Raw genomic sequence first — 14,636 nt, 5'->3', positions numbered from 1 at the left:
TGCTTCTAAGCTTATCCGCGACTTCTATAAATTTATCTTGCAGAACAGCCCTTCTTCCCTTTCCTATGTCATTGGTGCCAACATGCACCACGACCACTGGATCCACCCCGGCTGGGGCCAAAAGCCTGTCCACTCGATCTGGAAGGTCCCCTACCTGGGCACCAGGCAGGCAAGACACCGTACGGGACCCTCTATCACGGGTGCACACATAACTATCTACACCTCTTATAATTGAATCCCCTACTACCACAACCTCCCTCCTACTGGGGTTAGGTGGCTCCTTGGTGCCCAAGGGCTCACCTGCCTCCACAGTCTCTTCCGGCTCTAAAGCTGGAAGCACCTGAAAGCGGTTAGACACCGCTACTTCAGGTGATGCCGCCTCTGTGAATTGTGTACGCCCTTTTCTACGTCTACGACCTACGTTCACCCAGCTCTCTCGACCTACCTGTTCATCATTCTCCCCCCTCCCCGCTTGTGACGTACACACAGTCTCCCTAGAAGGCGTATTAACTCTCTCGTTTAACTCATTGTTATGTTGGATGAGAGCCAGTCGCTCCTCTAGGTCACGAACCTGGACCATGAGTGAGTCAACTAACCTACATCGCTCGCAGACGAAATCCGACTGGACGCAAGCATCCAGAAGGGCAAACATCTTGCAAACACAACACTGAGCTGGCCCCATAATTACCTAACTCACTATGTCCCCGTCCTTTACTCCCAGCCCAGTATATTAATAGAGAATATTTAAACTTTTAGTTGATCTAATTAACGTATAGTTAAAACAAACTGCCGCGTACACTAAAACACTAAATTAACACTTGCGTTAAATCGGAACTTTATTATAAATTATCCGGCAGCGTCAGCGATAACAACCTTTAAATTAAACTTTTAAAATAACCAAATTTACAATTACTTACCCGAGATTAACTTCCTGCTGAACCACGTTTAGCTAAACTAAAGCGAAGTTGCTCTAGGCTAGTCTAGGGAGGCCAAAAAACCACAAAAAACCCTCTCAAAGCAGGCTACTGCCGGAGCGGGAAAAAAAGTGGAAAATGTCCTCCCGGCCCCGACCGGCGACCGAGCAAAGCTCCGGAGCAACTGTCCTTTTAAAGTTAATGTTACCGATGTTCGATAATATTACCCGCGGGTGTTTGATGCGAAGGACGCAGACAGAAACGCCGCTCGCGCCCGCAGCTGTCGGTAACACTCACGCTGTCAATTAACAAGGATAGACAATTACACACTGAGGGAATAATTAATAAAATAAAGGGAATGATTCTATAAGGCTGTAACTAATCAAAACTAGAACTGACTGGCGCGCCGGCAAGGCAAGGCTACCTAATCGGAACAGATAGGGAGGGCGACAGAGAATATCAGCGGCCCCTACTTATCTTTTAGCCTTCCAGAAGGACAACTACTGTACGAGCCGGCTAGAATCACACATATGGTTGTCACGTACACGGAAGGTACCGAGAAAGGGGGGATGCCGAAAGGGCTTTAAAAGGGATACAGCTGATACATATGGCAGAGCCTCCTCCTGTACATGCTGAATGTATGTCAGATGGCCGCTCCCGGATTGCAATCTGTCAGACAATAAACCGGTGATTTGCAACTTCTCCCCGTGTCAGCTGTGAATCTCTTCTCATCCACGGACCCGGTGGAGACGCCGTGCTCCAACAATTTGGGGGCTCGTCCGGGATCCCCAGGAGATTCGCAAGATTCGGCTAAGGGTTGACGCGGCCTACTTGGACACAGAGAACTGCGAGGCGCCGACTAGAAGAGGTGAGCAGAGCCTGTTACATCAAAATCTGCACATTGGATATGTCAAATTGAGCAGTTTGAAGTGTCCAGTGGCCCGTCGGTAAAGACGGAGGAGAGGTTGCACGCACTGTGTTTATACAGTATATTGGGTATGTCTATGTATTGTGTATGCATTGTGTCCAGGTATCGTGCGCAGGGAAATAGAATTTTAGGGAGCAGAGGGTACGGGACCCCCGCAGGGAAATAGAATTTTAGGGAGCAGAGGGTACGGGTAGGGTTGCCACCCGTCCTTTAAAATACGGAATCGTCCCGTATTTGAGAATGAAATTGCGCGTCCCGTTTTGAATCAATACGGGACGGGTTTTGTCCCGTATTTTTTTATCATTTTTTTTTAAAGCAGCGTCTCATGCAAATCATCCCACACGCATTTTATGAAGATGTCTCCTTTCCTACTTTTGATTGGGTAATACTTGATGTCATCATTAGTTTGATTGGTCATTTTAACTGTCCAGTGAGGAGGGCGGGTCTTTTAAGTAGGGTCTGCAAAGTGTTGGCAGAGAGTAATATTGAAAAAATGGCAGATGCTTCTCCAGGTAACCCCCCGCGTCTTAAAGTTTCAGAGCTTAAACGCAAGCGGCTGCAAAAATACCGCAGAGAGTGGGAGGAAACAAATACTTGGCTGCAGAGTGTTAGCGGAAATTGTTATCAAGCCAACTGCACAATTTGTCGGAGAGCGTTCTCTGTGGCTCATGGTGGTCTGTCAGACGTGACAACATGCCTCCGGAGAGCAGCATTCCCGCAATGACAGAGCTCACAAAAATCAAAGCACAGTCAGACAGTTCTTCGTACCCCAAGTCTCTCCCGAAGCAGACATGGTAATGACAGTATAATAATACATAAATAAATAAATAAATAAATAATTGCTAAATAATGTTAAAAATGTGACCCAGTCTGTGAAAACCTAGCTGGAGTAATTTTTTTTTTTGTAATTTACTGTTTTCTACATGAAATAAAGAACAGTATGTGAAAATAATAAAAATATATGTGTTTAATATTAACTGAGTAAAACCATGTCAACAACTGAAATCACAGTGAAATGAATTATGGCTAAAATCAAACTTTATCTCAGAATTAGATTTGGCCTGGTTTTCACACACTGGGTCACAAATTGTAATTTGTAAAAATTCTGTAAATAGCCTACAATGTAAGTGGATCACATTCCAATGTAATATTATGATTTGTTAAGGTTAAGTCAGACACATAAGCATTAATTTATTACATGAAACATTACATTTAATACATTAATAAACAACATAATGCCCATGTAAAGAAAATAGGGGATGTGGCCCCCGCTGCAGTATGCGTCCCTTATTTTTTTGTATAAAAAGTGGTAACCCTAGGTACGGGACCCCCGCAGGGAAATAGAATTTTAGGGAGCAGAGGGTACGGGACCCCCGCAGGGAAATAGAATTTTAGGGAGCAGAGGGTACGGGACCCCCGCGTTGTCCTTGGTGTGGCAACCCCACTATTTGCTGACGAGCGGTAGAAAAGCTGGGTGGGAGACCCGGGGAATTCAGGACCCCGAACTCTAGATTGGGAGGAGGGAATAAGGTCCCCCTCTCTAACAAACAAAAAACAAAAAAAAAAAAAGAAAGGGTGAATCAAAGCACCAGCTTGGGTGCAGTTGTACTGGGTTGTGTGTGAGCAGTGTTGTGGGTTCTTCCTGTCCTGGGTGCTTATCACTCGCTCTCTGTTGGTTGAACTTGCCCGTGGCTCTGCTGTCACTGCTTGCGGTCTTACAGTTTGTCAGAACCGAAGGGGAGTTCTCACAGAACACCCCCTTCCAAGTTGACATTGCTGGGGATCGGGGGGGTTTCGGCTGGGAGCAGGCCTGTTTGACTGGGATTGAGCTTGTGGGACGTGCCCTGTTCAGGGGGGACATAACAGTAAGCTGCTTTGAATATAGTCTTATTATTTTAGAAGTTGTTGATTTATGTATTGGTGGTGTTTGTTAGTAGGACATTCGACTAGGATAAGGAGGTGTACTGAGTGTGGGTGGCTGAACCCACATCCGGAGGCAGAAGGGCTGCTAGACAAGGGATTAAAGACAGTCAGGACAGATTAAAGATGGACCGTGAGTTTGATCGGGAGCTAAATGACGGGGGATGGGCGCCCCCGGAAAATGCAGTGTGGAAGCCACTAGTAAAGCAGATCCAGGTGGTGAAGGAAGCCATAGAAGGGGCAAGTGGTGAAGGAGATAAAGAGAAGGAGGTAGCTGACGCCTGGGGGCGTATGTGTGCAGTGGTCCGGGGTGCTGGACAACAGATAGGAGACAGGCGCTCATTGGGAGAGCTATTGTGGAAAAAGGAGAGAGAGCATGCTAGGCAGAGGGACGAAGCAGCACGTAAGAGAGAGAGCGCTAATCTGATGCAGAAGTGGGGAAAATAATTACGTACGCAGTTTTGGGCTAAATCGGGGGAAGCCCACGTATACTGTATGTTCAACAGATAAGTTGCAAGTAAAGATGTATAAAGCAGAAATAAGTACAAAGTAGAAGAGATCAAGTTAGCAGGGGTCTGGATAGAGCATTTGTGCATTTCCATAAAACGTCATTGACAGTAGTGGAAGTGCGGGTTGGTAAATTTAGAACTTAAAATCTTAATAATAAATCTTAAAATAATAATTAAATAATAATTAAATCTTAAAATAATGTATTTGAATAAAATATTGTGATTAATAGATTTTATGGATTATAGAGACTAAGTTTAGAGATAAAGGGTATTAAACCACATCTTTGTGAGAAAAATAACAGTTTATAGACAAGAGGTTTTAGTATATGTGTGCCCGTAGATAATTGGGTGTAGTGTTAGGGATTTTAGTTAGGAGAGGAAATAAGTAGAAAATAAATAATAATAAAAAATAACAACAAATAATTTAGAGCCACACATCAAGGTGAAGTAGCTACAGTCAGGGAGAGAATTCGAAAGAAAAAAAAAGAATAGAGCAAGGGTTGACTGTGAGGAACTCTGTTCATTTTTAGACAGGAAAACAGTTCAAGTGACAGTAGAGTGCAGAAAAGCATTAAAATGCAGGCCCCGGTAAAGGCAGCAGAAACGCCAGTACAGCAGTTGGGGAGAGAGCACCCCCTGCTTAAAGCGAGGATAGAAAAGATGTCTAAAAAGTGGCGGAATAGAACAAAGGCCCTGGTAACTAAGTGGCCTAAAGGGGGCACATGGGATGTGGCAGTGTGTGAGGAGATGGAGACTCTGATAAAGTATCATAAGGCTAATAAGAACACAGAAAGGCGTAAAAAGAAAAGGAGTGAGGAGCTGGAGGTACTGAGGTTATTTAAAGCAAAGGGAGAGGCCTGGAGAAGGGAGCAGAAAGCCATGAGAAAGGCACTAAATGAGAAGAAGGGGGGTGAGAAAGAAGAGATGAGGCAGGAAGAAATATGGCCACTGTCATATCAAAGTCAGTGTCCGTTAGTGGAAGCCCCCCCTCCTTCATACAAGGGTCAGTTTACAGTAATAGAGGGGAAGGTAGAATTCAGAGGTGAGGTGACACAGAAGGATGAAGGAAGTAGGGAGCAGAAAGGAACGGCAAGTTGTTTAGATGGATACAGGGAAGTGAGTGCATTGCTGCGGCAGGCAGTGCAGGAAGGACTGCGAGGGAGTGAGAGAAGAACAGAAGGCCAGGCATGTGGGCCTGAGAAACAAGGGAGTGAGATAAAGGTGGGGTACGGAGCAAGTGGTAGTAATGCAGAAGGGCTGGTGCATCTGCTGGACACCCCTAACCCTCCATCTAAAGGATGGAGTCAGTTTCAGGAGAAGGAGACAGAAACAGAGAGTGAGGAAGGAGTAGAGGAGGGTAATGCAGATCATAGAATAGTGAGAAGCAGGAGGGCTGTGAAGCCCCCCACCAGGTACACTCCGATGCTTCCGCTGAGGGTGAACGGAGCACAGACACAGTATGTGCCGTGGGCAGGACAGGATCTGGAGGGCCTGATTCTCAGACTCCCAGTTCTGGCAGAAGGGGCCGGAAAATGGATAAAAGCATTTGAGGAGGAAACTATGGGTCGGCTCCTGGCGATGGGGGACATAAAGGCGGTTCTGGCTTGCGTTTTGGGGTAGACGGAATGGAGAGACTGCTGCGAAGCAGTGGCCTGGCAGCGGTGACAGGGACTCCTGTGAATGACGCATGTCACTTTGACGGTTACCGTGCTAACTGCTGGCATCAGCTGCGACTAATGTTTCCTCCACGGCTGAGTGTGGTTGAAATGAAGGTGGAGCCCATCAAGGAGGGGGAGAGCCCAGCTGCCTATCTGCAAGCTCAAGAAAAGCGGTGGCGCACTGAGACGGAGCAGGACCTGCAGAATCCGGCATTCAGAGAGAGGAGGAGGACTTTGCTAAAGAGCGTGAGAGGGAACTGACAAAGAAATGGAATCAGATGGAGCTGGAGGAGCTGACCGCTAAAAAGAAAAAAGTCCAGGCACCAGTGGTCTCTCCGGACCCAAGCCCCGGGGGCAGCCTGTGGACAGCCAACAGTCTCCTGTCGCTGGGGCCCCCCATGATACTAATTGGCCTCAGGTCCCTAATTGGAACAGAGTGAGTAGATACAATGGATGGGGGTTTCCTCAAAGGGCACCCATTTACCCACAAATTTGATGATCCCAGACTCTGGAGAGACTGGGGAACAGGCTGATTCAGCTGGTGTGCTGGAGCTGTGATCAGCCAGGACACACCTGTATGTTCCAAAATCTTGTTTAATGGAAGTTCAGATAGGTTACAAACATGTAAATATGCCCATACTAATATTAGAGCATATCCCAGTGAATTTGTCAGGCAGAGATGCTTTGTGTCAGCTGCAGACAGACATAAAATGGGGCGTAGAGGTGCTCAGTGGACAGTACAGCCTTCTGCGACAAAATTTGTTGTTCAATAGGGGACAGCATAGTTCATACGGGATTGAAGATGTTACTGATAAAGTTGGGGAAATTCTAGAACAGTGGGGCCCATTTATACAGGAACAATATAGCAATAGGCTGAATTGGACATAGAACAAACATACTTGTTTGTTGCAATGGAGAGATTTCAGTGTGATGGAATGCAGGCTGCTACCGAAGGTGAGTTGGTGAGAGTCAGTGGTGAGCAGAGTATGTAGGAGACTTAAGAGGTTTGTGGCTGTGGAGCATGATAGGAGTGCAGTGTGAAGGGAAATAAAGTGTAGAGGAATGTTGGCAGGAGACAAAATGTGGAGGTTAGTTTATGATTTGTGTGCAGCGAAATAGTTAGTGGGGGATCAATCAGTGGGAAATCCCAGTCCTCACACCCTGCTAACAGATGTGCCACCCATTGCAGAGTGGTTCACAGTTGTGGATTTGTAGATGGCATTTTTAAGTGTGTCCCTAACACAACAGTCACAGTTTTTGTTTGCGATCACCTATAGGGGTCAGCAGTTCATCCATGCGAGGATACTGCAAGGATGTGAACACATGCTTAGGGCAGATTTGGATGGATTGAATCACATTGCTACAGTATGTGGGTGATCTGCTATGTGTTATATACACAGGCACTGAAGCCACCGTTGCTGAAGGTCTTAGCGAAAGGGGGGCTTGAGGTGCACAAAGCTAAGCTGCAATACTGATAAGAACAGGCTGCATGCTTGGGGTGTGAGTTCAGCCACGGGAGGGGGCCTTATGAGGCCTCTGTGTGGAAACAAAGGGGATGTTAAGGACTCTGATGGTCTGTTTCACAACCGTGATGGATTTTTGGTTGTGCCTTTGTCGTGTGGTTGACACCTTAATAATGCATGCGCATGGTCTTGACCATTGCGCAAGGGGGGAGTGCTATGAAAAGAAAAAAAAAAACAAGGTTTATGAGTTGAAGTTGTACATGGGGTGTCTAACTCAAATATGCAAAGTTATTTTCAAGCAGGAAGAGGGGAAAGCAAGACGGCAAGAGAAGAACAGACACAGGTGGTTTGCAGGCAGGGTATGCAGTGGTGGCCAGACAAGGCCAGGATTATGTAACCTTGAAGGCAGACAGGCTGGGGGGAGCCCAGTCAGCCCAGAGAGCCGAGGTGATAGCGGTTATCGAGGCCCTGAAATTATCAGAAGGGAAAGAAGTTACCATATACTCAGACTCAGCATATGCTGTAGGCGCAGTGCATGTGGAACTCAGCCAATGGTTGAGGGCAGGATTCTTGACCTCGGGAAACAAGCCAATAAAACACGAAGCAGAAATGAGGGAATTGGCAAAGGCCTTGATGCTTCCCAAAAAAGTGGCAGTGGTCAAGTGCAAGGGACATAAAGGGTCAGGAACAATGGTAGCGAAAGTGGAAATTAGCGGGAGAACATTTTAAAACAAATTTGAGGAAGCACTTCTTTACACAGCGTGTAGTTAGAGTATGGAATAGTCTTCCTGCTAGTGTAGTGGAAGCTAAAACCCTGGGTTCCTTTAAATCAGAGCTAGATAAGATTTTAACAACTCTGAGCTATTAGCTAAGTTCTCCCCAAACGAGCTTGATGGGCCGAATGGCCTCCTCTCGTTTGTAAATTTCTTATGTTCTTATGAAAGGAAATCAGGCCGCAGATGAGGAAGCAAAGAGGGTCACAGGGTACGTGATGTCCAAACAGATGATCACGGTAGAGGAGGAAGTTCACCCGAATTACCGATTGACCCTGGAGAAAGCGTTGGGATTGAGACATGCGTTTGGAACTGTGTATCATCCGCAGTCCTAGGGAAAAGTGGAGCGAATGAACCAAATAATAAAACAAAAATTGGCAAAAATCTGCGCGCAGACCAAAATGAATTGGGTTGACGCTTTACCACTGGCAACGATGTCAGTGAGGTGTTCCATAAACAGGGGGACCGGGTTCACCCCCTTTGAGCTCCAGACAGGCAGGCAGTTCCTAGGACCCCAGAAAGGGTTAACCTGGACCCCCGACGAGGAGGGGGAGCAAAATCCTAGAGCATATTATGATTGTTTGCAAGGTCTCATTGCAGATTTCTCTAAACAGATCCAGGAGGCGAGACCAGAGAACCAGCCAGCCAAACCACACACGGCGGAGTGGGTCCTCCTGAAAGTCATCAAACGGAAGTGGTCAGAGCCCAGGTGGATGGGCCCCTTCCAGGTCACTGAGAGGACGTCACACGCGGTTCGTCTGAAAGGCAAAGGCGACACGTGGTTTCACTGGAGCCAGTGCGCGGCTGCGGAGGACCCAGGGAGAACCACAGCAGAGATCCAGGAGGCCCTGAGGGAAGGAATCCAGAGCGTCAGTTCGGCTGAACTAGACGCAACTCAGGTCTCAACAGAAGGGGCAGAATAATCCCCTGACCTGAGCAACCAGAGCAGGGTAGTCCACCCCTGCTCCAACCACCAGAAAGAACAAAAGCACCTCATCCACCACCAGACAACGCTAGGACCAGGATGAAGATCAAGATAAAAAGGGGAATGTTGGGGGGAAACAAGTGTGTTACGTGTGATGCTTAAAATGCTTAAAGTGTTAATGATTAGTGGTTTGTGAGCCATGCCAGCCATGGACCCCAAAGGGGGGCCGCGCCTGTGGCGGGCTGGGAGTGGAATTTCCCTGAAACTCAGGGTTTTTGCCCTCCTTCCTAGGCTGGATGGACAGATTGTGTGTGGAACTCTTTGGAGTCCTAAAGGGGGGAGTGTGCGCTATGTTTGGGGAAGTATGCTGTACTTACATTCCCAATAACACAGCACCAGACGGCTCAGTGACCAGGGCACTCGAGGGTCTCCGGACCCTCTCCAAAATGATGCATGCACAATCCGGGATCAATAACATCTGGGATGCTTGGCTGACCTCGGCGTTCGGACAGTGGAAAGGCTTAATGGGCTCGCTTTTATTATCCTTTGCTACTTTTACTGCGATTTTAGTTGCTTGCGGGTGTTGTTGTATTCCCTGCCTGCGCGCACTGTCAGTTTGTTTCATCACTACCGTGATAGAGAAGCGGGATGACACCTATGCGCGGATGATGCCTCTCCTGCCTGTCGGGCCGGAGAGGGGCAAAGGTCATTTGGACAGCTTTGAACTACAACTCCCCCGCCAATAGGATGATCTCCTTGCGGAGACCAAAAGGGGGAATGCAAAATTTCATAAATAAGGGAAAATATTACTAATCAGCATAATCAGGGTGATCTCCTTGCGGAGATCAAAAGGGGGAATTGAGGGAATAATTAATAAAATAAAGGGAATGATTCTATAAGGCTGTAACTAATCAAAACTAGAACTGACTGGCGCGCCGGCAAGGCAAGGCTACCTAATCGGAACAGATAGGGAGGGCGACAGAGAATATCAGCGGCCCCTACTTATCTTTTAGCCTTCCAGAAGGACAACTACTGTACGAGCCGGCTAGAATCACACATATGGTTGTCACGTACACGGAAGGTACCGAGAAAGGGGGGGGGGGGATGCCGAAAGGGCTTTAAAAGGGATAGAGCTGATACATATGGCAGAGCCTCCTCCTGTACATGCTGAATGTATGTCAGACGGCCGCTCCCGGATTGCAATCTGTCAGACAATAAACCGGTGATTTGCAACTTCTCCCCGTGTCAGCTGTGAATCTCTTCTCATCCACGGACCCGGTGGAGACACCGTGCTCCAACAACACGTAAAAATAAAAGTTAAAAATGAAACAACAACCACCCTCGTAACCGTGCTGGCACACAAACACTCAAATATACTTTACAGATAATTCAAATCAACCGCTTCAACAGGCGCACAACACAAGTGCACAAAGCGACTACATCACTCCCGAACAGTACAGCAATCCCAGCAGCCCAATCAGCCCAATCATCATCTTGAACATGACAATGAGTTCACTGTACTAAAATGGTCCCCACAGTCACCAGATCTCAACCCAATAGAGCATATTTGGGATGTGGTGGAATGGGAGCTTTGTGCCCTGGATGTGCATCCCACAAATCTCTATCAACTGCAAGATGCTATCCTATCAATATGGGCCAACATTTCTAAAGAATGCTTTCAGCACCTTGTTGAATCAATGCCACGTAGAATTAAGGCAGTTCTGAAGGCGAAAGGGGGTCAAACACCGTATTAGTATGGTGTTCCTAATAATCCTTTAGGTGAGTGTATATAAGAATTAAGTCCCGACCCCAAATATTTGTCCCATGATGCATTGCATTGCAAGTCAAACGTCCAAAAACCACATGTGTCTGAATGAGACACTGATAGAAACCTTGTACTTCACTTAATGACACCAAAGGGCTCTGACCATGCGTCGGTTTTTGACCCACCAGGATGAGACTGGGTTGTGCTCATGTACTCGCCTCCTGATCCTGAGCCTGTAGAGTACACGCTGAAAAGTGATCTGAGCCTGTAGGGCACAAGCTGAAAAGTGAACTGAGCTGGTAGAGCAGACACTAAAGTGGCACCCCTATAAATTACGTGCCAATGAATTCAAAGGGTTTCAAGTGAAGATCAAGCAGTTTAATGATTCAAATTGCAGGATGACAAACACCAAAAAACACTGAAAATCAGGCTCAAAAAAGCAGGTAAGTTCAGAAGTCAGTCTAGGGCAATGTAAATGCAAAGTCCAGAAATAAAGTAACAGACAAGGGCTTAGAAACTGGGTGGGCAAACAGGGCATCCAATAGAGACAAACTGTCATGACTGGATGCTAGGAGGGAGTGACCATCCATGAGCAGATGTGGGTTGTGAAGGAGGAGGCTTTGTTATGCACTATATGCACTTTAAGTTTTTTCTGGAACCAGAGCCTTTTTCCGGAAGCAAGGGCATTTTGTAGTGTTCACACCGCAGGAACTCCTTCAGAACCCTTTTTTAGTCTGGTCATTCCATGTCAAATCATCACACTTTCGGACCTCGCTGTCAGATTTAAGCGAACAAAGTTTGAACTTTTTGGGGGGCTATCCCCCTTTTGGGGACAGCTTACCCCCTTTTGGCTGCTGGGATTGCTGTAGAGGCTGCTGGGATTGCTGTACTGTTCGGGAGTGGTGTAGTCGCTGTGTGCACTTGTGTTGTGCGCCTGTTGAAGCGGTTGATTTGAATTATCTGTAAAGTATATTTGAGTGTTTGTGTGCCAGCACGGTTACGAGGGTGGTTGTTGTTTCATTTTTAACTTTTATTTTTACGTGTGTAATTGTCTGTCCTTGTTAATTGACAGCGTGAGTGTTACCGACAGCTGCGGGCGCGAGCGGCGTTTCTGTCTGCGTCCTTCGCATCAAACACCCGCGGGTAATATTATCGAACATCGGTAACATTAACTTTAAAAGGACAGTTGCTCCGGAGCTTTGCTCGGTCGCCGGTCGGGGCCGGGAGGACATTTTCCACTTTTTTCCCGCTCCGGCAGTAGCCTGCTTTGAGAGGGTTTTTTGTGGTTTTTTGGCCTCCCTAGACTAGCCTAGAGCAACTTCGCTTTAGTTTAGCTAAACGTGGTTCAGCAGGAAGTTAATCTCGGGTAAGTAATTGTAAATTTGGTTATTTTAAAAGTTTAATTTAAAGGTTGTTATCGCTGACGCTGCCGGATAATTTATAATAAAGTTCCGATTTAACGCAAGTGTTAATTTAGTGTTTTAGTGTACGCGGCAGTTTGTTTTAACTATACGTTAATTAGATCAACTAAAAGTTTAAATATTCTCTATTAATATACTGGGCTGGGAGTAAAGGACGGGGACATAGTGAGTTAGGTAATTATGGGGCCAGCTCAGTGTTGTGTTTGCAAGATGTTTGCCCTTCTGGATGCTTGCGTCCAGTCGGATTTCGTCTGCGAGCGATGTAGGTTAGTTGACTCACTCATGGTCCAGGTTCGTGACCTAGAGGAGCGACTGGCTCTCATCCAACATAACAATGAGTTAAACGAGAGAGTTAATACGCCTTCTAGGGAGACTGTGTGTACGTCACAAGCGGGGAGGGGGGAGAATGATGAACAGGTAGGTCGAGAGAGCTGGGTGAACGTAGGTCGTAGACGTAGAAAAGGGCGTACACAATTCACAGAGGCGGCATCACCTGAAGTAGCGGTGTCTAACCGCTTTCAGGTGCTTCCAGCTTTAGAGCCGGAAGAGACTGTGGAGGCAGGTGAGCCCTTGGGCACCAAGGAGCCACCTAACCCCAGTAGGAGGGAGGTTGTGGTAGTAGGGGATTCAATTATAAGAGGTGTAGATAGTTATGTGTGCACCCGTGATAGAGGGTCCCGTACGGTGTCTTGCCTGCCTGGTGCCCAGGTAGGGGACCTTCCAGATCGAGTGGACAGGCTTTTGGCCCCAGCCGGGGTGGATCCAGTGGTCATGGTGCATGTTGGCACCAATGACATAGGAAAGGGCAGAAGAGCTGTTCTGCAAGATAAATTTATAGAAGTCGCGGATAAGCTTAGAAGCAGAACATCCACGGTGGTATTCTCTGGAATACTTCCCGTGCCACGTGCAAGTAAGGCAAAGTTAGCTGATATAAGGGGATTAAATGCGTGGCTAAAATGGTGGTGTAGGAAAGAGGGGTTCAGGTTTATGGGGCACTGGAAGACCTTCTGGAACAGGTGGGACCTGTTCAAGCCGGACGGGTTGCACCTGAACCATAGGGGAACCAGTGTATTGGGGAGGCGTATGTGCAGAATAGTTGAGGAATGTTTAAACTAGGGACTGGGGGGGCAGGGAGGTCAGTTAAGAATTTATGTGGGGAGAGACGGAATGCCCAAATAAATATTAAAAGTAGATACTGTAAAAGGCCTACCATTAGTGGTCTGTATTTGAATGCTAGGAGTATTAGAAACAAAATTACTGACTTAGAGGCTTTAATTTCTTCAGACAATTATGACATTATAGGAATAACTGAAACATGGATGAGTGACAATGATGGTGATGAATATAATATGGATGGTTATACGTTGTTCCGTAGAGACCGGATAGGCAAGAAGGGAGGTGGTGTTGCAGTATACGTAAAAGAAAACTTGCAGGCAAGGGATCTCACTGATAAAAATAAAAATTCAGAAGCTGTATGGATAAAACTTGATGCTAAAGATTCAAATGGCCTAATTGTCGGGGTTTGTTATAGAGCACCTAATGTAGCTGTAGAGGAAAGCAGAATATTATATGATGATATCAGGATTATGAGTAATAAAAATGATGTGGTGGTTATGGGTGATTTTAATTTACCTGGGATACAGTGGGACACAATCTCTGGCTCTTCTGTAAATGAACTTGAGATGGTGGAATTAGTACAGGATTGTTTTTTTACTCAGTTTGTTAATACTCCTACCAGGGGAGAAGCCCTTCTTGATCTGGTTTTCTGTAATAACCAGGATAGGATTGGAAAATTAGAGGTTTTAGACCCATTGTACGGTAGTGATCATAACATGGTTAAATTCGAGGTTAATTTTAGTGTCCGAAGAGCAAAGTCGAAATTAAAAGTATACAATGTTAGGAAGGCTAACTTTAATGGTATGAGACGGAAATTAGAAACTGTAAACTGGACAGAGTTAAATAGCAAAACAGTAGAAGAGGCATGGGAATTTTTCAAAAGCACATTGTTGCAAGTGCAAGAGGACTTCATACTAGAGATGGGCGATCCACGTTTTTTCAGTTCCGATCCGATTTCGATACACAACTGACGATACCGATACAGATTCCGATACAAGAGCTCTTTTTACTTTGTTATACTTTACATATTTTTTTTTTAAGCTAGTAAATACAGATGGAAAAAATGTATGACAAAAAATATTTAATTAGGCTACTACAAACATACATAACATACTGTTCCACTTCATTTGTTTTAAGCGTTTTTGAGGCATTTGCAGTTCAATATCAATATCTTCAAAGCAAATATACACAAGTGGCGAATGCTTAAAATTTTAACAGTTTTTCTCCCATTGGCATCAGCGCAG

General features: G+C 46.1%; 1 protein-coding gene across 2 annotated transcripts; it reads left to right on the top strand.

Annotated features, from left to right (window-relative positions):
- The first annotated feature begins 1,499 nt into the window (after positions 1 to 1,499).
- LOC140582950 (uncharacterized) lies at positions 1,500 to 10,327 on the top strand. Of its 2 annotated transcripts, none has more exons than XR_011985754.1 (2): positions 1,500 to 1,782; positions 8,780 to 10,327. XR_011985754.1 is itself a non-coding variant. In XM_072707474.1 (2 exons), exon 1 carries the CDS (start codon positions 4,848 to 4,850, stop codon positions 5,889 to 5,891), a length of 1,044 nt encoding a protein of 347 aa, XP_072563575.1. In that variant the 5' UTR covers positions 4,250 to 4,847; the 3' UTR covers positions 5,892 to 6,365; positions 8,780 to 10,327. The 2 variants fall into 2 exon arrangements, 1 of the variants encoding a protein (XP_072563575.1); XM_072707474.1 differs by lacking the exon at positions 1,500 to 1,782 and adding an exon at positions 4,250 to 6,365.
- The last annotated feature ends 4,309 nt before the right edge of the window (positions 10,328 to 14,636 follow it).

The sequence above is a fragment of the Paramormyrops kingsleyae genome, chromosome 25 (assembly GCF_048594095.1).
Source record: "Paramormyrops kingsleyae isolate MSU_618 chromosome 25, PKINGS_0.4, whole genome shotgun sequence".
Classification (NCBI taxonomy): Eukaryota; Metazoa; Chordata; class Actinopteri; order Osteoglossiformes; family Mormyridae; genus Paramormyrops; species Paramormyrops kingsleyae.
The sequence above is the reverse complement of the archived record's forward strand: the minus strand, read 5'-3'. Positions and strand labels throughout refer to the sequence as shown.

What these genes read in the sequence shown, in the direction of transcription:
- LOC140582950 (XM_072707474.1), top strand. Translation starts at nt 4,848, where the DNA reads ATGCAGGCCCCGGTAAAGGCAGCAGAAACGCCAGTACAGCAGTTGGGG.